Genomic DNA, 26,869 nt, shown 5'->3' on the forward strand with positions numbered 1-26,869 from the left:
GCAAATGTTCCATTATAATCTTGATAAAAAAATGTAATCCAAAACAAATATTTTAGCTATAGGCGGACAGAAGTGCATTGCTTTCCAAAAAATTAAACCTTCTATATTAAATAGCAGAAGGGAAAATAAACATTTCTCCTACAGTAATTTTATTTATTTCAGAGCACTTAAGACAGAAAGTAAAACTTTTTAAATTCAAATTTATTGACTTCGCTACTAACATTTAACAGATAAATAAGGATGACAAAATCCATAACTATAGAAGCTCTTGAATTTAAAAAATAAAAGGCAAAGCAAATGAAAGCAAAAAGGGTGCACAAAAGACAGACATACTGAGTAATGATACTTAGTGGTATTTGAATCTTTACACAAAAAATATCTTCGATAAAAGCTGGGAAAATTATTTAAGAGCATTACCGATAGACCGACAGACAATATTATTCTTAGAGTATACATGCATTGGTCAGCAAATATAGAATAAGCCTTCTGTCTTAACCCTGAAAGATCGGGCCCTCTACAAATTCTTAATACACCGGATTTTATACCTTAATATTTGCATCAGCCTTCTACCTTTCCAGTACAGCTATTTAATATTCTCAAGAACATTACAGACCAGTGAACAACGTGAGCTGTAGGCTAGTACATTTATATTAGGATTATTCAGTTCTGAAACTATACAAGTGTTAACGTCAGTTTGTCCTACCGTTTCAGTGCTTCGCTTTTATGGATGTTGTCATCCTTGTTATATCCGATAATCATGATCGTTATATGAATATTGCTATGCTTGTTTTAAAATATTATTAGTAAACGTAAACGTAATAAAGTTAAACTTAAGTGATTCATCAGTGATTTCACACTAAGTGCTGGTAGAGCTTTAATAACCCCCCTCCCCTTATTATTAAATAATTTGAAAATTTGCCCTCGGTTCCTAACCTGCTCTACCCTAACCTCCTAACCTAATGATATAAGCAAAGAAACTTCCCTCCTCCCCCTTACTTTTTTATCATTTAAAAAGAAGGGGGGGGGGGTGGAATCAGTGCCCACAACAGTACTTTGTGCCAAAGTACCAATACATCTTTTCCTTATTTTGTTGAAGAAAAAAAACTTTAAATATCTCTTTACATATTTAAGTTAAACAAAAACACTTAATAGTCAATTTTTTTAAATTCTGCAATTTTACGAGTCGGAATTTCTTCCAGTATGACTCGAAACCTATTATATAAAACCAATTCTCAGCCATACTGAAAACTCATTATAGCCCGTGCCGGCCCCTAGGGGCTTACAAAACTGGTTTTAATCTCACAATTTTTCATTTTAATATCCTCGGAATGCTGTCTATAATACGATGCGATAAATAACTAATAAATAGAAAAAACAGTACTACTATACTAATCATTAAATATTGACAATATTATAGATGAAAAGAAAGGTAAATGTTTCAATATGGTTTTGAAACCGATTAAAATCCACTAAATTAGCACCGGTTCTCAGTCACACTGAAAATTTTAATATCCGCGAAAAACTGTCTATAATACGATGCTTTAGAAACTATCATAATGCACAATATGAAAAGGGCCTCAAGGCAGCTAAGAAGCGGCCTGTCGATCTGCTAATGTCAGAGGGATGGACCAACCAAAGATACAGAGAGATAAGGTTAAAACAATAATTTTCAATTTAAATTTTATTTCTCTAAATGGAACTTTTTTAGAGGACACGCAGGATATTTTAAAAGAAATAAAATATTAAAATGTTTTATTTAACAAATAAATCATATCATAATATTTTTGTCCAAGAAAAAGAGAATTTGATAAAAAAAATAGTCAAATATTGGTCTCAGTTAATTTGGGATACTTAACAAAATATGTTATCAAAACTTCATTTTTATATTGTAAATAGTACTTTTATTATCGTATATTTGTAAAGATGATTTTGTTTCAAACATTTATCTCATTTAGTATACTGTTAAAAGCAAAGGAACTCTATAAACAAGTCTTAAAATGCAAGTATGCCTATATTGCATTCTGTATTTAAGTAAATTAGTGATTTATGAAATTTTTGTTTAAACATCGAAATATTATTTGATACTAAATCAGCTGATAGTTAATGTTCTTTTGTAGGACTTTCTCATCTATTCATTTATGGATGTTGCTATCCTTGCCTTCTGCTCTTTTGTAGCGACTTAGCTGTGTTAGTTTATCCTACGCTATTGGCTGATATACAAAGACCCAATTAAAAGTCGGCACAGGGTCCCCACTCCGTGGAAACACAGTTATTAAACCCTTCCCTTACATTCTTTTACTTTGTTTCATAACTTGAAAAATAACAAAATATCAAATAATAAATATAAATTATAAACAAAAAATAGTTTTAATTGGATTTATGTCTGGAAAAAATATTAAAATAATTTTACAAGAAAAAATTTTAAAAATATTTAATTAGATTTAGGTATATCTGGAAACATGGATGACAATTTCCATAAGAAGCGAATCACAAACAAACCATTGACAAAGTATATCATCAAGCTAATGTTGAATAGTCTTTAAAAAGAGAGGAAGAAAAGAAAGAGCATGAGGAGAGACTTTAAAAAGAAAATAGAAATAAAGATAGAAAATCACAAAACCTTCATCAAAATCTTTTATATATCTTTGTTGCATGACAGACAGACAGACAAAGTTGTAAACAGGATGCTCTTTGGAAAGGGGTCTTTTCGAAAAAAAATCAGCAATTTATCTTTAAGTCAGAGGAAAAATCAAAAATATGTAGAAAAATCAAAATTAAAGATACTTGTTACTTCATCTAAAAAAAATGAATTAAAACAATGGAAATATAATATTGATACAATTACAATTACAGAATCTAAATAATCTGACCAAAGAATCAGTAAACTGATAAAAAGAGACGAAAAAACTGCTATAAAGCAGTCGGACTGCCATGGATGTTATGTACCTAAATATGCTCTATGAAAATAAAAATATATTGGCAAGAAAAATCAGATGTCTAGCGTAAATGGCAGCTGAGTAAATCTCCCAGAGCAGGGGCGTCCAAGCTTTTTATTTTTAGGGGGGTAAAACAATTTGAAGGGGGGGGGGGTTAACCGCAAATTTTTTTTACCCCCCCCAAAATTTTAGGGGGGGGGGGAAATTTAAATTTTATTAAATATTTATTTAGTATTAAAAAATTTTTTGTTACAGATTTTTTATTTTGGGTGGGTTATTTACCTAAATGTTTGGGGGTGAGCCACCCCCAGGGAAGGGGTAAATTTTAAATGGGGGGGGGGTAAAATGAAAAAAAATTGGGGGTAACTACGGCACCCCCAAATTCGTTTAGGGGGGGGGGTAATCACCCCTTTACCCCCCCCCCTTGGACGTCTATGTCCCATAGCGTTACAAACGGACGGACAGACAAAGTAAATTAAGAGTAGCTTCAATTCTCAAATAACAAATATAATTAAAACAAAAAAATAGCTTTTAATTAAATCTATGTCTGGAAAAAATATTACTATTACACTAATATACAAATAAACAAAAAAAAATAGTTTTTAAAAGCGGAGCTCTTCCATAATTAGGGTCTGTACATCAGTACATCACGGTTATCTCTTTTCATTAATTTAGGCATGTTAGAATCTGTTTTAGAACAATGATTCCTAGGACAACAAGGTGCAGAATTTTCAGCGAAGCATCTTAATAATCAAATCATAAAAATAAAAGTGACTTGAATATTTTACCATCTGTGGAAGGCTGTCTATAATACGATGGGATAAATTAACTATTAATGAATCTATGATGTATTTTAAAGTTTTGATTTTAATTGTTTTATCTGTGGTTTTAATAATATTTTGGAAATTCTATCAAGATAGATGGTCAATAAAATCAAGCCTTAAAAGACATATAAAGGCTTTGCAACTTTGCAAGGCACAAATAATTTTGAACAAAACATTATGACAACTTACTGTTCCTGCGTCCTAAAATCTTCCATTTTGAAAACAATAGTGCAATACTGGTAAAAATAGCTCTATTCAAAATGACTTGTTATAATGAGAGTTAATTTTCATAGAATATAATTGTGTAATTTGAATTACGTAATTATGTTTTTTTATTTTTGTTTTTGCTTCAACAATAACATCTTATAAATATTGTTTAAAATATCTAAAATTAAATATTTTGAATAATGAAAAACTGTTTGGATAAATTTTCAGAACAAGAATACAGACAAAAATGAATATTGTATGGCTGATAATATATTTCATCTACATTGCTATACTACTAGTTACTCCATGGAAACCAAGTTTGTACAATCTTTTTATTGACACTCTGGAATTAGTAGTGACAACAATGTCTTGTATACTTATCTTCAAGTATCATGATTCCATCCAGATGTCACAGAAAACTATCCTAAATTTTCTTATGAAAATTCTTGCTGTCTGCTATGGATTAATATACATCATTAAATGGTTAACTTCATTCTTGTTTAATAGTTTTCCTAATTTTGGTCTGGATTTACTTAAAGCCTATCCATCTGTTGTTTGCTTCGCCTTGTCAGCCCATTTACCACAATGGATGTTTCTGATTAATCTTGTCCTAATCATTATGTTTCATTCCTGTTTCAAAACCTACCCAATCTTGTTTCTAAGCTGGAATGAGCTTTTTCTGCGCCTGTTTATCTACAGCTTCAACATTGTTTGTATCATCATATTTGCTCTTGAACAGTGGACTGAAACCTTCTGTGGAAAAATCTTGATTCTCCAAATCAGAATGAAATTGGATCTGGACATAGATGAAGGCAGTGTTATAGAATATAGAGGTGGCCCTAAACTCTCATTGGTTCTCTGTGTGCTTGCAGGCATGTCAGTGTTTGTCTCCAAGTTTTTAATTTGTTGCAAAAATACTTCAAAACGAGTTAATCCTCCAACTGCAGTAAATTTAGATGCAACATCGCCAACTAAGAATGAAAGAACTGTACCTAATAATATCCAGTTACAAAATGTCAATAATAAAACTACAGTAAATATTGAAGATACACTCTCTATGAAAGATTTACAACAAGAGGAAAGGGCCAGAACTCCGCCAGGTGTAGAGGCTGGAAGCTACAACCTGGATGCTGTTGGATTTTATATGATCATAACAATCCTGTGTTTCATTCTAATTGTCAGGATTCTTAAAGTTCTTGATCTAGAAGAGAAATACAAACAAATTTTCACTTCTATTTTCAACTGGTCCAGTCTAGCTGTTGAAAGGGTCTTTGGTGCTTCTTTGCCCCTCTATTGGCTGCTTAGGAAGGGTCACTCAAGATCCTATGCCAAAAGAAAAGTTGATTCCCTTTTTCTCCAACTTAAAGAATACTTTAAGTTGCCAGGTATTGCAAACTTCCTTTCTCTATTTAAAGAATAATTTTACTGCATTAGTAATTAGAATGATAAATGTTAACTTTTGGTATATGATTACATCTATTATTGCATAGAGGAGATGTCCACACCTCCCTTAAAATACAAATTAGGAGACCTACTTTCCCTTTTTTTTCTGCCCCTTTGAATTATAAATTATAAATAAGAATGTCAAAATTCTGTGCATACCAATGTGACTCTTCCCTACTTATCTTGATCAAAACTTGGCCATCGATTTCTTTTCTATTTCTCCGTAGGATCTTTCCTAATTATATTTTAAACAAGGATGACAACATCCATAAGTAGCGAAGCACAAAAAATCGTAGATGGGAATATGTACAGGTAGATTTAAAAGGTTTTTACTAAAATCAAGAATAGATTTATTGGATAAAATAAACATGAAACCTTGTTTTATTTTGTATGATGACGATGGTCAAAGTAAATTATATTAAAGATGCTCATAACAATGGGAAAAATTATTTTGATACTGATATCCCATAAAAGTTTGAAAATTGGATCAAAATAGACAAAGATATGGGGAAATATGTAATCATATAAAAATAGCCAAAAACCTGATAAAAGGCAGTCTGGCCGCCATGGTTGTTTACTTAAAACGACAAAAAAAATAATTTTTAAATCCTTAACTTAAAAAATTGGGAAAATCGGACCATATTTACTGAAGATATGGAAAAAAGTGTAAAATATATAAAAAATAGCCTAAAACCTGCCAAAAAGGCAGTCTGGCCGTCATGGTTATTTTCTTTAAAAGACAGGAAATTTAATTTTGATATCTGTAACTGAAAAAATTTTGAAAATCGGACCATAAACACTGGAGATATGGAGAAAAATGTGAAAAATATAAAAATAGCCTAAAACCTGCTAAAAAATTTTGAAAATCGGACCATAAACACTGAAGATATGGAGAAAAATGTGAAAAATATAAAAATAGCCTAAAACCTGCTAAAAAAGACAGTCTGGCCTTCATGGTTGTGTCTTTAAACGACGGGAAATTTAATTTTGATATCTGTAACTGAAAAAATTTTGAAAATCGGACCATAAACACTGGAGATATGGAGAAAAATGTGAAAAATATAAAAATAGCCTAAAACCTGCTAAAAATCGGTCCGACCGCTAATGATGTTTTATAGTTATTTGTGCTCCTTAATGGTGGGAATGTTGTCAAAAAATTTCAGCATTCTATCTTTTATAGGAGCTGAGTAAATCCCATTTCCCCCATAGCGTTACGGACGGACTGACTGACGGACAAAGTGAATTATAGAGTAGCTTCGCTACTAATAACAAGGTTAGATCACTGTGAGTTGCTTTAATCTTAATGTTGTGTTCTAGTTTACAAGCTTTAGATAAAAATCAAAGCCAATTAATAGATTTATTAATTATTTTTTTCCTTTTCAGATCGAAGAGGAATACAAAGAGTCTGTCCCGCTTAATTACTAATTTGTAGCTACTTTTGTTTTTGTCTTTTTATTTTACTTATATTTCATTACTTGCATACATATTAAGAGATATAAGTTTTCCGGAATTTTAATGTAGGGAGTAGATTTGAAATCTGCATCAAATTTTAAGGATTTTTTATAAAATTCGTTTTTTGTAAAATTCTTTATCTAAAAGTGAAAATACATTTTAAGTTAATTAATTTTGACCAATAGGATAGGTGGATTTTAAACTACCTGTGCTCTAATTGGTTGAATGATGTACGACATCCAATCAGAGCGCAGATTTTTTAAATCCACCAATCACAGATGCCAAAATTAATTAACTTAATTTGTATTTCCGCTTTTAGATAAAGAATTATACAAAAAACGAATTTTATAAAAAATCCTTAAAATTTGATGCAGATTTCAAATCTACTCCCTATATTACAATTCCGGAAAACTTATATCTCTTAATACATATATATTACAGTAGAAATATGTTGTGTTGATTTGAAAGAACGTGTCCTAACTTTTGTGATTTTTGAAAAATAGCTAGTAAGTAGTAGATGTAAAATGATACATAGAATTTAGGTATGCAATCAGTTTTTTGTAGACCTCTAATTTGAAGTAATTTAAGCTTTTTTTAAATTTTACGTTAGTATGGTTTTCAACCTATTTTTAAAAATATACACTATTCTAAGACATGAAGATATATTTTGATTATAACAATCATTTTCAATTCCTTTTGTCTAAAAAATTAAGTTGGTTTTAAGGTACTAAAACGCAACAAAAAAGAAGAAATTTGCCATTATGAACAAAAATAGTAAGATCTTAAATTTTACCCCTTACTTTTTGAATTCTGTTGGGTAATTACTGAAAACATTTATTTTGTTGAAGCCCGGTGAATCAAAACTTAGAACTTTGGAAGCTCGTCACGAATCAGTTAAAACAAAATCACAAAAGTTAGGACAAGTTCTTTTCGAAAATTGATAATTTTTTGTAACTTAATGATCAACGTTTAAAACCTTGCAAAATGTCCGTTTTATGTTTGTTACATTGTATTGAAATTTAATAGTTTTTTTTATCGCATCGTATTATAGACAACTTTCCGTGGATATAAAATTGAAAATTTTAATATTAAAACTATACAATTTTCTGATTTTTATTTTAATATTCGTGGAAAATTGTCTGTAATTTGATGCTATTCATAATTTTCAGTATGGCTGAGAACCGGTTTCAATCCACCGGATATTAATCGGATCCTGGAAAGATATTTTCACAGCTTGTAGTAACTTACTCGATGTTTTAAAACAATGTGACATTTTTCTTGCCGTTAATTTGTTGTAAAAACCTTCTTCTACATAAATTATGTATAAAGTTTGTCCGTAGCTTTGTTTTCTGTATATGCTTTTCATTTCATCTATGTAAGTTATGACCATTTGTGTTCTTGTTTTTAAATTATAAAAATTTAACATCATTCTGTGATGCTGTGAGTATTGGTGCAAAAAATATGACATAACAAAAAAAATTAGCCAATAAGAGGCCGTTATTGACCAATGGTAAAATTTATAGTGGCCTCTCATTGGCTAATTTTTTTTGTTACGTCATATTTTTTGCACCAATACTCACAGTATCCATTCTGTTTATGTTCTATGTATTGCATACAAATTGTAATTTTGTTGAATAATAGTTATTTCTTTCATCGTATTATAAACGGCTTTCCGCGGATATAGAATGTACAATGATAAGATTAAAACCTGTTTTTTCGGCCCCGAGGTGCCGAAGGCACGGGCTAAAAAACTGGTTTTAATATTATGATTGTACATTTTTATATTCGTAGAAAGCTGGACATAATACGATGCTAGACATAGTTTTTTCGTATGGATGAGAACCAGTTCCTATCCACCGGATTCGAATGAATAAGAGAATACAATATTTATTGAAGTTTTTATAAAAATAAATTGGTTAATTGCAGGTATAAGTTTATAGTTGAATAAATGTTGTTTTCAATGTCAAAGAGATTTTTTTCATTTTTTCTTAATTTTCTATAAAATATAGCAAATACAGCATGCAATCAAGGGGCTATATTTTAGGATGAATTGTCTCAAATGAACAATTTTATTTAGACTTACAGATTAATGTTTTGCTTATTCTGATAATCTACAAGAGTTATTGTTCACTTGTCCCTACATCTCATTGTAGAGCTTCTCTTTTATGAATGTTGTCATCCTTGTTTATATTTGATTTTTAACCATTTGACCATTGATATTAATTTGACTTGTTTGTTTTTGGTAGATATAATGAATACATGTGTGTAAATTTGTGTGTTGGTCTGTGTGCTGCGCTGCTGTGCACAATATTGTTCTGTTGGTTCGTGTGATCTATAGTATTTTTCATATTTGTTTCGCATTTTTGTTTTATTTTTCGGTTAAAAATAAGAAGTAGCAATTGCAGCTTGCTACGCCTGGTTGATGCTCACTGACCCCCTCCCCCCCCCCCCCCCCCCTCAACTAAATTAGAACATATAATTTTGTGTGAAATCAATGTATTTTGTTGGTTGGTCAGAATTTTTCAATGCTGATGTTGCAATGCAGTGGAAATGGGGGGAATAGCAAGCAGTCAGATCTATGGGTTAGGGGAGGGGGAGCTTTGGGGAGCGCGAAAAAGACCCGCCCAAATGTCAATACTTTGCCTACCCTCCCTTATTTAACAGTCTCCTTTTCTCTCTCCCCCCTTTTATCTTCAAATCACACTTTCCCTATGAATACAAATTCTTAATTAGGAACAAATAAGATTTGGACAGAAAATGAGAGAGGGATGTAAAGAAAGGGAGGGGAGGCAATAATGAAAGTGTGTGTATTAGTGCAATGAATATAGATAGAGAGAACTTGGCCATTTGAACACTTCACAGCAGTAGGGGATAGGAAAAGGGGAAAGAGGGCAGATTAATTACGAGAAAAGAGAGAGTAATCTGTATTATTTTGGCTATCATTTGATATGGATATTGATGTCAGTCTTTCTATCCGTCCGTCCACCAGCCAGTCCTCAGGGCTTAAGCAGAGTGGAGAACGGAGCATCTAGTAATAAAAGAGGGAAGGTAAAAGGGTAGCTCAATATAAGGGAAGGATAAACTAGGGGCGGGGAAATAGCTAGATATGGCGCAAATGGGGAAATAGGGTCATTGATCCACGAAAAAACTTGCTCTCCTTCTCTACACATACATTTACCACTGAGCACATACACAGAAATTTTGAATAAAGACTATCAGGGATTTTCCTGTATCATAAATATCCGCTGGAACTAATTCTCAGCCATACTGAAAAAACATGCATAGCATCGTATTACAGACATTTTTCCACGAACCTTAAAATAAAAATCATATGCAATAAATAACTGTTTTAAATTTTTACCCATCCCTTCCCAAGATATTTATCTGTTCATAACTCTGTCTAGGATGCTGTGAGTATTGGTGCAAAAAATATGACGTAACAAAAAAATAGCCAATGAGAGTCCACTATAAATTTTACCATTGGTCAATAACGGCCTCTCATTGGCTAATTTTTTTTTTACGTCATATTTTTTGCACCAACACTCACAGCAACTCTGTCTAGGTAAGTTAAATTTACATTACATGATGAAAAATTTTAGGAAATCTATCTGTAATTAAGTTTTTGGCTCACCTGAAGGAGACTAGCCTCTAGGCTAGTCTCCTTCGCACTACACCATTTTAGGCTAGGGTTCTTCACACTTCAAATTTACAAGATATAAACTTTTGTAAACATATTTTCAAAATTTTCCTTTAACAATTTATATTATGATATATCTATTGAATTCCCATTTAATCAATAAATAAATATTTGATATGTTCATTATTATATTTATTAATATTAGATAGAATTTCCAGAGGCTAGCTTTCTTCACATTAAAACATTTAAGGCTAGCTTCCATCACTTTATGATTTAGAGGCTAGTCTCCTTCAAGGAGCCAAGTTGTTTTTGGTGCAATCACTGTCTGGGACAAAATAATTATGAGTGAACAAAAATGTATAAGTATAGATTATAATCCTGACACCTACCTGGCCCAAGTGCTAGAGACCATCTTTGTCTGCTAGCAAATTTGTTTCTGTTTATTTTGTGGGGACTCGGTTGTGTTCATATTTCCGACGCTATAAGCAGATGTTAAAGCCCTGTGGGCAGAGTTACTTATAGCTCATTCCCACTCTATACTTTTACTTTAATGAGTGAACAACAACAAAATAAATCTTTATGTTAAAATCCATAATATAAATGAACAAAAATTTGTGCTTCTGCCTTCTCTTTTTAAAACATTCCTCTCCTTTAACTAACAAGTATTGAATGAACAATAGAGTTATGAATTGTAGATTAAAATTTACATACTTTTACTAATAATTTGTTTTTATATTCTCTCTAATGCGAACATACTTTGTTACTAGGAGTAAAGCCCCTAGTAAAATTATATAAAGTAGTAAGGTCATAATAAATACTAAACCTATTAAGTTCTCCCTTTTTGAGAAGCTTCAAACAGGTCCTTTAGGGGTATTAGGCAATTTAATTTTGATTCAAGCCTTGGTTTGGTTATTTGGTTTCTGTCACCTTCTTACTTATCTATTTAAATACAGAGCCCTTAGATGCCAGGGGGACATCCATTATTCATGTGATACAAATATTGCCTGCTGTTTTTTTTATTTTCTAGATGATTCAATAAACATGATGTGATACGTATAACTCTTTTTCAAAGAAATATTTAAACAACAAAAAATTTATGCTAAAAGGATATTTTAAACTCTAAAATCTTAAGGGAAACTTTAATAGAGGCTACATTGCAATGATGTCAACCCTAATTGTGCAGGGGTGTGGACACGTATGTGGACCCCTAAATTTGAAAGGGAGTTGGATACACCCTTCATCTGCAATCCTCTAAAATAACTTATTCTTAAAATATTTTGATAAATAAATATGAATCTATAACTCTAATATCTAATCTTGTTGCACCCTTCCACTTTTTAGATCCATTTATATCTTCCTTTTATAATAGCTATCCCCCTTATCTCAGATCCGCTTTGTAAAGTTCTTGTGGGGAATTATATAGAGTTATTGGGGAGGAACTTCTCCTACACTTTTCTATTCTGTAGTTCAATAAGTTCAATCCTTAAATTCAAAAGCACCGCACCATCTTTTGACAAAATATTTATTAACCAACCATTTACAAGTCTATAATCTTATAAAACTAAGAGAGTCATGACTTAAAACTAGCATAATATTTATAGGTTTTCTTTCAAAATTAGATAAAGATTTTTTAAGGATTAGCCCACGATGCGTCCTCCCTCTAGGTTGTGTGAGCACCAATAAAGTTGTGTACTGGCCCGCTAGGGACCTCCCTTACAGAGGGCACAATATATTTTCTGAAAAAAAACTTTATATATCATTTTTTCCAAATAATTTGTATTCTTTCTCAGTGAAATAAAATTTTAATAATTAAAAAAATATATATATTCAACCCCGTATATTTTTTACTTAGCTCACTTTCTCTACCTTCTAAGAAATTTTCCCTTTTTTGCCCCTCTCCACCCTCCCATCCTCCTCCTAAAGCAAGCAATCCTTACATACTTACTTATAAATTCCCCACCTCTCTTTTTGGAGGCGCAAAGCAAATGCCTGTCCTCTGCTTGTTCAGGGGTATATACAACATTAAACACAAATAAAGGAAAAATTAATATATTAATTAGATCATTTAAATAGTTAATTTTGAAAAATATGTGAGCTTCTAACGTTATAAAATAATGCATGAAATATTGATGAAACTATTAAATATTGTTGAAATAACAATAAGATACCTAAGTTTAAATTGTTGATAAACATAATTATATTTCTATTTTATTTATTTACATGTTTACCGTATTTTTAGAAGATAATATTTGGCCCTTTTCAACTACCAAGTAAGTCTATTTAGGGAGGCAGGGGGGAAATAGAGGGTGAATAGAAAGAGAGGGGTGGGGTGAGGTAAAATAGAACTTCTAGCATAGATTGTCCGGGTGTGGGCCGTCCCTCAACTGCCTGTACCCGCCTACATACCCCTTCCCCCTTTAAAAAAGACATGTTTACCCTCTTTTTGTAGATATCCATTCCCCTTTAATCCCCTCATACCTCTTAAATAATTATTCCCCAGATAGATACCCCCGCCCTCATAATATTTAGTACTTACTCCAACTTACTAAGAGTAGTGAGTGAAACTAATTATTTTACTACAAATTTTATCAGCCTATCATGTCAAAGTTAAAAATATCATTAGTGAATTATATCAAAGTGGAAATTAAACAATATAAAGTCATTTTTTAGTGCTCCATTATACATTTAAAGTGTGATTAAAATATAAAAAATTATTTAATAAATAAATATAAAGAGAACAAAGTGAAAATGTTAACAAAACATCCTCTGAAACCAATGGATATAAAGTTGGAAGGAGACAAGCTATCACCGGAGTGTGTGCAACAGCTGTTGAAACAGCCGCAAGGGCCGCCACAGCTGCAGCTGCAGCCCGGTCAACATCTTCAACCTGTACCACCAACACCACAACAGCAGCAACCACAGCCACAACAAATGATGTTGACCCAACAGCAGGCACAGCAATTACAGGCGTCTCAACAACACATGCAACAGCAGCAAGTACAACAAATACAAATGCAACAGCAGCCTTTACAACAAATTCAAATGCAGCAGCAATTACAAATGTCTCAGCAGCAACAACAACAGCTACAACCAGCCCAACAGCAACAACAGCCACAACAAATCCAGCAGCAGCAGCTACAATCTATTCAATTACAACAACAGCCCCAAGTCCCACAGCCACATCAAATGACACAGCAAGTTGTGACAAGTGAACAGCAAGTTATCCAACAACAACCTCAACAACATCAACAGCAGGTTCAGTTTATCCACTATAATGGCCAAGTCCATGCTGTACCCCTTGGCACACAATTACCACCAAATGCCCAGATTATAGGAACTGGCATTGCTACAACGGAACAACCCCCACCACAGACACAACAACAACAACAGCCCATACCAACAATTGTCAGTAGTAGTGGTAGCTTTCCCGGTAATGTTGTTCAGCCTTATCAGCTACAACAAGCTCAGTATCCAAGTCTTTCGCAGGTTCAACAGCCAGGACAAGGTCAACAGCAGCAACAACAACCTCAAGCCAACAATGTATTGCAACAACAAATATTATCTTCCATGCCACAACCTGTACAACAACAGCAGCAACAGCCTCAAGTCTCAATGGCATCAGCAATACCCCAAGGTGGTAAAGTCATAACTGTTCCAGGTATTCCAGGTCACTTTGTGCAGACAGGCCCTAACAGTCTTATCCAAGTGCCACCTGGTTATGTATTCGACCAGACCAATTCAGTGGCTGTTCAAGTATCACAAGCAGGTGCTGGCAATGGTCCTGTTTATGCTACAGCTCCAACCAGTGTGGCTCCACAATTGCAACCTGTTATGAGCATGCCTAATAACCTACAGCAACCGCAAATGGTTACAACATTGCCTAATGGACAAATGATTATTCAGGCAGGTCCTGGCCCAGTTCCCAATATAATTAGCGGACCAGTGTCTAACGGATCTGGTCTTGTTGGCCCTGGAGGCCAGATTATGAATGCTCAGGCTCCGGGTGGTGTACAAATCAGACCCCAGACCCCTCAGGTTAGAATTGACAAACAATTTTATGTTCTTTTCGTGGTTAAAAAAAGGCATTTATTAATAGAATTTATCAACATTTTCACAACATTCTTATTGTTCTTTTGTTTTTGTCAATCATTACTTTGTTACTCTTGAAATGTTTAGCCCTTGTTTAATGGATAATAGTTATTTATTGCATCGTGTTATAGGCAGATCTCCATGGATCTTTAAATGAAAAATTATAAGATTAAAACCAATTTTGTTAGCCCTGGGGGACCGAAGTCGTGAAAAATTGTCTGTAATACAATGCTTTACATGACTTTTCAGTATGACTGAGAAGCGGTTCTAATCCAGCGGATATCAACCGAATTACCCATATTGGAAACATAACTTAACATTTTGAAACCTTCTAAAATACCTATAAATATAGAAAGTACAACATTTGAATAATGATAATATTCAGGTGGCACCACAGCAGCAACAACAAATAATAACACTGCCAAACGGCCAACAGCAGATAGTAACATTGCCGGGCACCCAACAGCCACAACAACAAATGATAACTCTACCTGGAGGTCAACAGCAACTGGTAACACTACCTGCCAGTGCCACGGCCCCAGGTCAGCCACAGCAGTTGGTTCCAGTGCCTAGTCTTCCACAACAGCTGATGGGTATTCCTGGCGGTGCTAATGGCCCGAGCCAACAGCCACAAGCTCAACAGATAATTACTTTACCCGGTGGACAACAGGCTATTGTAAGAATGGCTGCCCCTAATCAACAGGTAAGCATTTTATTCTTCAATTTATTCTTCAATTTTTTTTACTGTAGTCCCATTAAAATCAAGGATAGCTGCATTCATAGAAGCACAGGTCAACGAATTAGACAGCGGGATAAACAAAATTTCTCGTATTCATTCGAATCCGGTGGATAGGAACCGGTTCTCATCCATACGAAAAAACTATGTCTAGCATCGTATTATATTCAGTAGACTATATAAGTTTGAAGGAATTTTAATTAATATAATAGATTTGAAATCTGCATAAAATTTTAAGGGTTTTTTTATAAAATTCGTTTTTTATATAATTCTTTATTTAAAGGCGCAAATACGATTTAAGTTAATTAATTTTGACATCTGTGATTGGTGGATTGAAAACTATCTGCGCTCTGATTGGAGAAGCTTAAGTGTCGTACATCATTCAACCAATTAGAGCGCGGGTAGGTTTCAATCTAGCTTTCCTATTGGTCAAAATAAATTAACTTAAATCGTATTTGCGCCGTTAAATAAAGAATTAAATAAAAAACGAATTTAATAAAAAACCCTTAAAATTTTATGCAGATTTCAAATCTATTATATTAATTAAAACTTATATAGTCTAATATTCAGCTTTCTACAAATATTAAAATGTGCCTTTGGCACCTCGGGGCATAGACGTCCAAGCTTTTTTTTTTTGGTGGGGGTTAATTGGTATTTTTTGGGGGGGGGGGGTAAAATGGCGCGCCTAAATTTTTTTTACCCCCCCCAAAAAATTTTTACCCCGGGGGTAAAATTTGCTTGGGGGGGGGGGGGGGTAATTACCCCCCTGAAATCTGTTGGCAGGGGTAAATTTAGTTTACCCCCCCCCCAAATTTACCACCGGGGTAAAATTTTTTGGGGGGGTAATTTAAATTTTATTCAATATATAGTAATAAAAATGCGTGCGAAGCGCGCAAAAAATTCTTTTATTACATTTTTTATTTTTGGGGGGGGTAAATACCCCCTCCTCGATGGTTGGGGGTGCCTACGGCACCCCCAGGGGAGGGGTAAAATGAAAAAAAAAATTCGGGGTGGGGGGGGGGGGGAGTAATCGCCCCATTACCCCCCCCACCCCCCTTGGACGTCTATGTTTCGGGGCTAAAAAAAAAATAGTTTTAATCTTATAATTGTACATTCTATATCTGCGGAAAGCCGTTTATAATACGATGCGAGAAATAACTATTATCAAAATACAGTAATAACTTTTTTAAAAATGAAATTCATTTATTTACTGTTACTGCTCTTTCTAAATTGTACCATATTGTTACAGAAACCTCCTAGAAATATGAGGAAAAAACAATAAAAAAATTGTTTGATTTGTCGAAGAAGGGAAACTATATCCCTTATTTTCAAGAAACATAGCAATTTAGTATTTTCTATCAAAATATTCATTCCTAGGTATAATATATGTTGCACAAATCGATATATTTAATATTACTTGTATGTTGCACCATATTTTCATTTACTCTAAATAAAGGAATACTTTAGTCACAGCTGGCTAAAATATTGATACCCTTCTACCCCCTATAACCCATCCCCTCCCCTCCTACTGTATGAACGTACTTATTAATAAATGAAGACCATTAAAGCAATACTAATTGAAATTTTACCCTATTAATATATCAACTTATACTATATCCATTGTTGCACAGGGTGGAGTATCTGGGGGTGCTCCAACAACCACTGGAACAATTAGCCAGCAGGCACCAGCTATGATGAGCGTGCAAGTACCTGTGTCAACTCCTAATGGTATTATGATGCAAACTATCCAAGTACCTGTCCAGCAGCAACCTCAGAACCAGGGCATCCAGGTAAAACAATTGCTGTAAATTTAATCTACAAAAATCAAAAGCTAGCATAGGTAGACAGACAGAAAGACAGATTTAGTCTTATTTTGTACTTTAAATTTGATAATTATATGATAGGACAACGATTTAAATGTTTAAATTGTTTCAGGTTGTACCTCAACTGATCCAGACCTCTTCAGGTGTCCAGCAGGTCATGGTTCAGGTCCCACAGGTAAAAACTAGTTGCTACCATTAGGTTTCAGGTCGTGAGTTTTTGTAGGATTTTTATTATTTAATTCGAGTAAAGTTGAGATAAAGTTCTTGGTTATGTAGCTAGGAAGAGATTTTAAATGATGTAGCTGGACAAAATATCTAAAAAATCATCCATGTAACGTCATAAAAATGAGTGATTATCCATCTCTTTTTTAGGGGTTTTCTTTTCTACTTCTCCTTTCATCTCCCTAATTTTTATGACGTCAATTAGCTGATTTTTGAGATACTTTTTCAAGTTACTTAAATGATCCTTATAAAGATTTTTAAAATATTGTATTAAGAGTCAAAAAATTTAAAAATGTTATAAATATATAATATATGTGAAGTTAATCTATTATTTTTTATTATACAGACGCCAAGTGGTCCACAGATAGCCCACATAGTAGGACCGAACGGTCAACTTCAACAGGTGCAAGTAGTTGCCAACCCAGCAACTTCAATGCCAACAGCATTGGTATCCCTCGCATCATCCTGTGGCTCATTTGTTGCTCCGGGTTCGATCTCGTCAACTCTGGGCCCCGGAGGAAATTTTATGATCCAGAGCAACCCTGTGATGAGTCAGGCTACCTCCTCAACTGTTACAACCCAGGTAAAGTCTCTTAGTTGATAATCAACCTTGTCAAAAATGTGTTAGTTTAATATAAGTAATGTCCACTTTTACTTAAATCTATATTAAAATTATATGTCAACTGTATGCTTCTAGTGATGACAGGGAAGAAATTTAGAAAAACAAAAACTGAATTATTTTAAATTATAGAAAATTGTTTGTTCTTATATATCGCTTACCGCTTGACAAATATGATTCTCCTTTACAGAGAAGCTATTATAGGTGCAAGGTTTATAACTATGCTTGAAAAGGTTACCTCAGCCTTCCAAGAGAAAGCACCCTAGGAAAAAAATACTTCCAACGTACCTCGAGTGCCTGTTGAGACCTCTAGGGGCGTAACCGCTAATATTACATAAAATGTAAAATAATACTTTGATAATTAAGATGACATCCACCATCCCCTCTGTATCCGCAATACCAACAAGCTCCACCATCAACATTAGCAATAGCAGCGCCCAATTAGATATGAGCGGTCAACAGCAGCAGCCGCATCCCAGCTTTATTTCCTTGCCTCAGCAGCCGTTTACAATTCAGCCAAAGATGGAGAAAATTGAACCTGGAATAGGTAATCATTCAATTCCAGGCAAAATATCTTAAAATTGTCAGTAAATTACTTAATGCGAATGTTTGAATTACTTACTTTGCTGTCAGGTAAATGGACCAAATCCTATAACATTTCTTAGGATAGCCTAAGATATAGGGTTTCCTAAGCAGGGACGTCCAAGCCTTTTATTTTGAGGAGTGTAAAATGATAAATTTCTAAGTTTGAGTTTCTAAGGGGGGTCTCACCCATTAAGCCCCACCCTTGGACGTCTATGTTACTTAGTAAGCCAAGGCTAGCCTAGATAATTTTATAGGATTTGGCCTAATATCTTCGGTTTTTATCTAACTATATAATGAAACTGACGCTCTCTGATTTAACTTTTAAAGGGCGAATATAGGTTGGATATGATATGAGCTTATATCAAAGGTGCAAGTATATACATTATGAATAACTCAAGCAAATAAAGATATTCCATTGGATAAGGCCGTTATAGCTAAAAACCTAGCCATTTGGGCTAATTTGTGACGTCAGAGGAGTGGTTCCCTAACATATTCAAATACCCATATTCACAACAGGATGCGTGTAGAGTTTGCCTAAATACTGTTGTTATTTTGCAGTACAAATAAATGAGAAAAAGGTTTCGGGAATTAATCAGGGGTAAATATACCCTCCTTCTACCTTCATACAAAATATATAAAGTAAAATATTTAAAAGTTAAAAAAACATCAAATAATGTAAAAAGTAAAAAAAAAAAAAATCAATAAAATTTTCTTGGAGGAAGAATGATTTCAAATCCCTGTTTTTTTGTGGCCGTGTGTGTGTGTGTTAAAAATGCGTAATTAAGGGTGTTTATATCATCTAGATTTAATCAATTATCTTTGTACAGAAAATAAACTTTAAGACGTATTATTTACCCTAGTCAATATTCCTGACTCACTTCTACGCAAATTATTTTTACGCTTTTTAAAAATGAATTAAAATAGTATTTAATCTAAAATAATAAACATTTAAATTATCATTTAAGATGTGTGCCAATGTAATAGTCAATCAAACTTAAGCAAAATATTCAAAAAAAAAGTCTTGTAAAGGGCAAAAATAATCGATTTTGTCGGCAATCTCATTTATTATATGTTCAATTGAAACAGAAAATTGCAAAATCTACTTTTTTGAATTATTAAATTTGGCATAGATATTCTAAAAGTATGTAATGGCACCTTTGATATAAGCTCATATCATATCGAACCTATATTCGCCCTTTAATCACTTTCATCGAAAAAAGTATTAGAAATAATGCCAAAGTAGAAGGATGTATGCGTGTCTTTCTAAATTAAATGTTTCGTACCGTGCTTGGTCCTTTTTCTTCGGATTTAAAATTTTTTAGTTTTTAACCTATTTTTGAATGGGGAGTCAAAAATATACTAGGACACCTATAGAATCAGACTGCAGAGCCCAAATTTGAATTAAGTCCCCAATAAACTTTTTTTGGGGGATTTAAAAATTAATTTTTAGTGTTGCTGTAATCATTTTGACCGAAGCAAAAGCTCTTTTTTTACTTCGGGTAATATTGTGGCAATTACAGAACATTTTTATATAATTCACTTTATATTGATACAATAAAAAAAACATTACTCTGTTCATTGGAAATAATTTTTTTTCCCAAAACAATTAATTTCATTGAAAAATCTAACATTTACAATAAAACAAATAATTCTGAAATCTAACCAATAAGAAGTCTTGTTTTATATAAATCTTTACAATTCAAAAAAAGAGTGTTTTCACAAAGTGACATATTTCCAATGTAGTTAAATATTTTTTATTTAATTAAAATGAAAAGAATGAAAACCATACACATAAAAGATACATACTTTTAAAAATTATTTTAAAAGATAAGTTTGAATAATCTCATTTTATAACACATTTGTATATGTGACAAAAATAAATTTGTTGTATTGCATAAACATTTGTTGTCATTTAACCCTTTACAGCCATTTTTTATGTTTTTAAAATAAGTGAGACTCGAAACATGTTAATGTTAATTTGTTGATATATTATAAAGAATTAACTTTTTAGTGAATTTTTATAGTAAAATCATAAGGCCTAATTTTACTCTATACCAGAATACAATATTTATGAAGCAAAACACTCTAAAAGCTACGAATTTTACCCAATAAAAAAAAGACCTTTTGCTTCGGTCAAAATGATGACGGCAACAGTAAAAATTAATATTTAAATCCCCCCAAAAAAGTTTATTGGGGACTTAATTCAAATTTAGGCTCTGCAGTCTCATTCTACTGGTGTCATAGTACATTTTTTATATACGTTTTAAAAATAGGTTAAAAACAGTTTAAAGAAAATAATTAAATTTCATTGGGTTTGTATGTATATGCAATGTGCATGAAAGGACAGTATTCTTTTTTGTTTGTTTTAAAAAAAAGTTCTTAAAGAATGTTTATTTGTGTATGAAAATCCTATTTATCTTGGTATTTTTGTTTTAGTGATGACCAGTCAAACACCCCAATTTGTCAAGTCTGTAAAAACAGAACCTATGGAAACCAGCAACCAATCATTCACCTATGGGCCACCCCAGCCACCAGCTGATATCAAACCTGTGTTGCCTCCTGGTTTCTCCATTGTACAGGCTCCACCTCCAGGCTGTGTACCTGTCCAGGCTCCACCTCCGGGCTGTGTACCTGTCCAGATGAATCAACTTGGACTACCACCAGGACAAGCACAAGCTTTGCAGCAGGTTACAAATTAAAATTTTTCTTTTAGTTTTTTTTTTCAAAAGAGGCATTAATATGTAATATTTCATCCAATTTGAAGAATAATTTCAAATGCTTTATAATTTTAATGGTCCTAAGGAAATTGTCTGTCACGCTTTATGCTATTTGGCTAAAAGTAAGGGAATTAAATTTTAGTAGTTTTATGTTCTATTAGGCTATTTGTTTGTCTGCCTGTATGGAATTTGGCATGTTAGTTGGATTTTTAAATCGAATTTGGCTAAGAATATTAGAAGTTAAATTTAAAGCTTGTGCAGCAATGCGAATCTTTAAATAAAGGAACTTTTAGCAAGATCGTTACAAAAGACAAAATTTTTAATTAAAAAAAATGTCAATATTTGTTATGTTTGCAGGATCCAAATGACCCGAATACCTGGCACGTTGTCCAAGTGACTATACCTGGTGGCGTAGGGTCTGGGCCAGGTGGCAACGGTCAACAGCCCATACCCATACTTCCAACAGGTAAAAAAACTGTTTGCATTTGTTGACATATAATAGTTTATAGAATTTATATCACCGTGTTATCATCGATAAGCCGTTTTTTAATTCGAAATTTCAGCTGATTTTAAGGGATATCTTTTAAAAAATAAGGCAGCCCTTCCAAACCAACTGAAATCATGACCAAACTTGAGGACCAAACAATGACTATTGATTAAATTTTAGGACAATTGACCAGCTTAGGAGGACCAGGTGGCTTTCCAGGGTTCACAGCTGTAAACTCTTCTCCTGCCAACGGTCTCGTCAAAGAAGAACAAGCGCCAGGTAGACAAGATTAAAAACATATTAAATAATACTCGCATAGAAACATCTTTTGTTTCTATTTATATAAAAATCAACATTATTCTTTAAAGTGTTACTACTTATTACCTATTCCATATTCATATTTATCTGAAACGGACCCAAAAAAGTACCAAAAAGGTGCATACAGAATATGATTTGTCAAGGGGACAACTATTTACCCATTAGCCCGTCCCGTTTTTTAAAAATTTTGTTAAAATTTTGGCCCCCAGCCATTTTGTAAAAATCTTTAAAATTGAGATGGAACAAAAGCTTTAAAAACAGGTCTTTGTGCAGATTTTAAAAACTTTGCAGTGCTTTTGTTCCATCTCAATTTAAAGAATTTTACAAAATTTCAATTCTAGTGTGTCAATATAAACCTGAATACTTGATATCATCCCGCATTATAGATCAGCTGGATATCTGTATCCGTCCAAAACTATTATTTATGTATGCAATTTGGCAAATTTGACTTTGGAAGATTACTTGCTACACCTACGTCCTTCATATGTAATAATTTAGATGACCCCCATTTTTTTGGTAAATTTCAGGTTTATATCGACACACTAAAGAAATTTTGAAAAAATCTTTTTTTGCATTACAAAAAAAGTATTTTGCATGGGTCATTTTTTGGCATAAATCAACCATATTTTAACTAAAACAGGACAGGGTATTACCCATGCAACTGTATTTCTCATCTTTATCTGATGAAGTATAGAACTACATATTATTTTAGGAATGAAGCCGAAAACTCGGCGTATAGCTTGCACGTGCCCTAACTGTAAGAATGAAGAGAAATGCGGCAAATCCGGGGGAGGAGGGGGTGGCAATAATAAAAAGAAGGAGCACATATGCCATATTCCCGGATGTAATAAGGTAATAGTTATTTTCCGCGGATTTTAAAATAAAAATTGAAGATTAAATCCAGTTCTGTTAGTCCCCGTGGGTTAAATTATCAATAATACGAGGCTAAATATGATTTTTCAGTATGCCTAAGAAACGTTTCTTTTCCAGTGGCAAATTAAACGATTTTGAAGCCATACTGGAAAAATTATATTTTATTTGTATAATGAATAACATTGAATTACACATTTCATTACACAATAGAATACCCTTAAGTATGTATGATAGGCAAACTCTAATTTTTCAGGTGTACGGCAAAACGTCACATTTGCGGGCCCATTTACGATGGCACAGCGGTGAACGGCCGTTTGTTTGTAACTGGGGATATTGTGGTAAGAGGTTCACCAGGTCGGATGAGCTACAGAGACATAGAAGGACACATACAGGTATGTTGAAATCGCCTTATCAATTTCAAACTAGGCTTGTTGCTTCCTGTAACAGTTAGGAACGATTTAGATAGCGTAGCAACTCTTTAATGGTTACAAGAAAGTTTATTAGTAGAATTAAAATATGCTGATTTGAAACTTTTCCTTCTTTTAAATTAAGAATGTTAGGCTTAAAACTTTGCATGATGATTCCTGTAACAGTAAGATTATAGAGATTTGTTTTTATGGATGTTGTCATTCTTGTTTTTACAATGCAGTGATAATTGACTATTTATTTATTTCAGGAGAAAAGAGGTTTCAATGCCCAGGCTGCCTGAAGAAATTCATGCGCTCCGACCACTTGAGCAAACACATGAAAATCCACGAGAAAGGCGCTGGCCTAATCAAATCTCAAGATGGCGTCGTTGGTGGTGAGGCTGGGGGAGACGAGAGCAATGCCGCGTTCTCTGATAGTTTCAATATGGAGGAATATGAATATTCAGAAGAGGAAGACGACTATGGATCGGATATTTCTGATTCGGAAATCGCCAGCACCGGGGCACCCTTAAATCAACAGCAACAACAAAATGAAAACGGGGCTGTTGTATCAACTTCTTCCATGAGATATATGCATCAACAGCAATCACAGCCGCTGACAACAGCTGTTTCATCGCCTTCGGTGGTTGGCCAGCAGGCTGATGGTATAGCCAGCTAGCAGTTGGCAAACTTTATTCAGTTTTATTCTTAATAATTTCTGGTTTTCTATTTAGATGAATTTCAATTCATAGTATGTATAAGAAAATATTTTAGTCATTTTTTGTCTTACTTTGCACTAGATTTATTGATATGAAAATTAAAATAGTTTAAATGTTGAATAATTTTTAATTATAACATTTAGGTACCTAGATACTTTTTCAGTGTTCTTCCAATTATTTTTAATTATTTCTAATTATAAAAAGATTTTCTGAAAGCCTTGTAGATATTAAACAATGCCTTGACCATTAGAAAATTAGTTATCTGTGATTTATACTGTATACGTACTATAACATCTTTAATAACCCAATTTTTAACAATAAAAAAAAATATAAATTTTTTTTTATAAAACTCAAAATTATATTTTTTAACCAAAGCAATTCAAGAATTTATTTATTAATAATTTAAACACCAATAGACTGAAGATTTCTACCTGCCATATCTAACAAATAATAAAATTATTTTTAAAGCCTCTAAAAAAGTACAAATTATTGTATGTAAAAATTTATAAATTTTCACAATAAATTTTTCATGTTATTCCTATTTTTTTTTGTCTGTTATATAAAGTAGTAGATTGTTTTGTGATGTCTGAATCTTAAGATTTCATAACTACCTATCTGATGGAGTTATTTATTTTTAGGGAGTTAACATAGGCCCATGGAACGTTTTTGGCTATTTTTCAACCCCCTTCCCAACCCTTCTCTAGTACAAAGCCCCTAATTGATAGGGGCTCAGTCCAAATTTGATTACTAGGAACACAGGAATAACAAGTTGTAATAAGCAAATAATTTGTCGAATACAATTTCATCAAATAATTGAAAAACACCTCGGGGCTAAAAAAAACTGGTTTTAATCTTATAATTGTTTATTCTATATCCGCGGAAAGTTGTTTATAATACGATTTAAGAAATAACTATTATCGCATCTTATTATAGACAGCTCTCCGCGGGTATTAAAATGAAAAGAAATATGATTCAAACCAGTTTTGCTGGCCCTGTAGGGCCGAAAGAGGTTGTAAAGAGATAAATTAAAATTCTAATTATCATGGATGCCGGGATTCAAAAAAGGACAGCCGAAAGGAACTTTTTGATTGCAGCGCAACTCATCTTTTTCAAGCTTACAAACAATTTGATAAACTACTGTCAAAAAAAAGGACAAAAGTAGCAAAATGGTTTTATTTGTATAAAAATAAGCAAGAATAACAAAACTTCATCACCAGGCTTTTAAACTTTTCAACAATAAATGCATGTATTAAGTTGGTATGCTTGCAGCCCAGGACCGAATATTTTCATCTTGACTGTTGAGCACGTGCTTTAGTATCTTAGGTTTCCAACTGGATGAACTTTCTCCTAAAATTATATTTTCTTAAATTTTAAATTGGGAAAAAATTAACCTATCCTATCATGTAACCTAAATTTTTAAAAATTATTTCTTATACACATGACCCCCAAATATAAGCAAAAATGTTAATTGTCCTAGTTTGTTAACAAAAAAAAAATTTCATTGATTATTTAATCTTGTACCCCCCCCCCCCCCCCCCACCCCAAGACCTCCGAATCAACACGATGACGGTAGCAATATATTGCGCGGTCAAAGGACATGAGTTTTGGGTACACAGATAAAATTGGACATTTTTTTGTGGCCAATAATAAAAAAAAAACAGTCTTTGGCTCTAAGAGTAATGGCCTCTTGGGTTGAAATCTCTGGCAAGACTGCGTGGGAGCTGTAGACATTAAAATGTTTACTACTGGGCTATAACTATATTAAATTTTTATTATTGAATATTGTTTACCTGTAATGGATAATATAATCCATGCAAGGGCTAGATATGGCTAATATTGTTTACCTGTAATGGATAATATAATCCATGCAAGGGCTAGATATGGCTAATATTGTTTACCTGTGATAGATTATATTGTCCAAGCATGGGCCAGGTATGGATAATATTGTTTTCCTGTAATGGATAATATTGTTTACCTGTAATGGATAATATTGTTTACCTGTAATGGATAATATATACAGGCATAAGGCAGGTATGGATAATATTGTTTATCTGTCATGGATAATATTGTCCAGGCATGGATAATATTGTTTACCTGTAATGAATAATATTGTCCAGGCATGGGGCAGGTATGGATAATATTGTTAACCTGTAATGGATAATATTATCTAGGCATGGGTCAGGTATGGATAATATTGTTTACCTGTAATGGATAATATTGTCCAGGCATGGGGCAGGTATGGATAAAGGTGGCACAGTTTAGAAGCCACTCGCTTACAACCAAATCTAAAATGTTATGATGCATCGTTATCTATAACACAAAGTAGAATGATGTCTGTCCGTCCGTCTGTCTATCTGTCTGTCTGTCCGTCCCTTAAGATCTCGGTAACCACTGAACCGATCGGATTCTACTCTTCATAGAATATACCTGCTGGTCCTGTGGTGGTTTTAGGCTATTTTCTTGCGAGGGTGGGACACCCCCAACCCCCCCAAAAACATAAAATCCCCTCCATTTTTTTTTCATATAAAAGTAATAGAATGTCTATACAAAAGGATTTCGTTAACCAGTGAACTGATTTATAGCTTTTCACAGATCCTGGTAAGGTTTATAACTATATTGGGGGAGGGTACCACAACTCTTTCAAGAGAATTCGCTCTTGAGTCTTTAACCCCCCCCCCCCTATTTTTTTTTCATTTTCTTTTTAAAACTAAAAATGAAAGTGGTAGAGTGGTTGACTACCCCCCACACTTTAAATGCCCTTAGAGGCCAATACAT

At 33.2% G+C, this 26,869-nt stretch overlaps 3 protein-coding genes across 5 annotated transcripts in view; 2 read left to right on the forward strand and 1 right to left on the reverse strand.

Annotated features, from left to right (window-relative positions):
* Nucleotides 1-26,869, forward strand: part of SsRbeta (signal sequence receptor beta) — a 417,378-nt gene that overhangs the window by 283,952 nt on the left and 106,557 nt on the right. The gene's annotated exons all lie outside the window — the stretch shown is intronic.
* Nucleotides 13,030-24,629, forward strand: LOC145334509 (uncharacterized). Its single transcript, XM_080179971.1, has 12 exons — nucleotides 13,030-14,534; nucleotides 14,974-15,291; nucleotides 16,956-17,114; nucleotides 17,260-17,322; nucleotides 17,716-17,952; nucleotides 18,355-18,535; nucleotides 21,010-21,260; nucleotides 21,648-21,756; nucleotides 21,958-22,056; nucleotides 22,808-22,947; nucleotides 23,222-23,360; nucleotides 23,645-24,629. Exons 1-12 carry the CDS (start codon nucleotides 13,248-13,250, stop codon nucleotides 24,052-24,054), a joined length of 3,393 nt encoding a protein of 1,130 aa, XP_080036097.1. The 5' UTR covers nucleotides 13,030-13,247; the 3' UTR covers nucleotides 24,055-24,629.
* Nucleotides 25,253-26,869, reverse strand: part of LOC145334677 (tetratricopeptide repeat protein 37-like) — a 29,895-nt gene continuing 28,278 nt past the window's right edge. Inside the window, exons 26-27 of the mRNA XM_080180241.1 lie at nucleotides 26,297-26,379; nucleotides 25,253-25,441 (exon numbers count right to left, since the gene is read on the reverse strand). Coding sequence (XP_080036367.1) covers nucleotides 25,344-25,441; nucleotides 26,297-26,379 — 181 coding nt within the window. The 3' untranslated portion in view covers nucleotides 25,253-25,343. The remainder of the gene's footprint in view (nucleotides 25,442-26,296; nucleotides 26,380-26,869) is intronic.

The sequence above is a fragment of the Acartia tonsa genome, chromosome 2 (assembly GCF_053477335.1).
Source record: "Acartia tonsa isolate MP-2025a chromosome 2, ASM5347733v1, whole genome shotgun sequence".
Lineage (NCBI taxonomy): Eukaryota > Metazoa > Arthropoda > Copepoda > Calanoida > Acartiidae > Acartia > Acartia tonsa.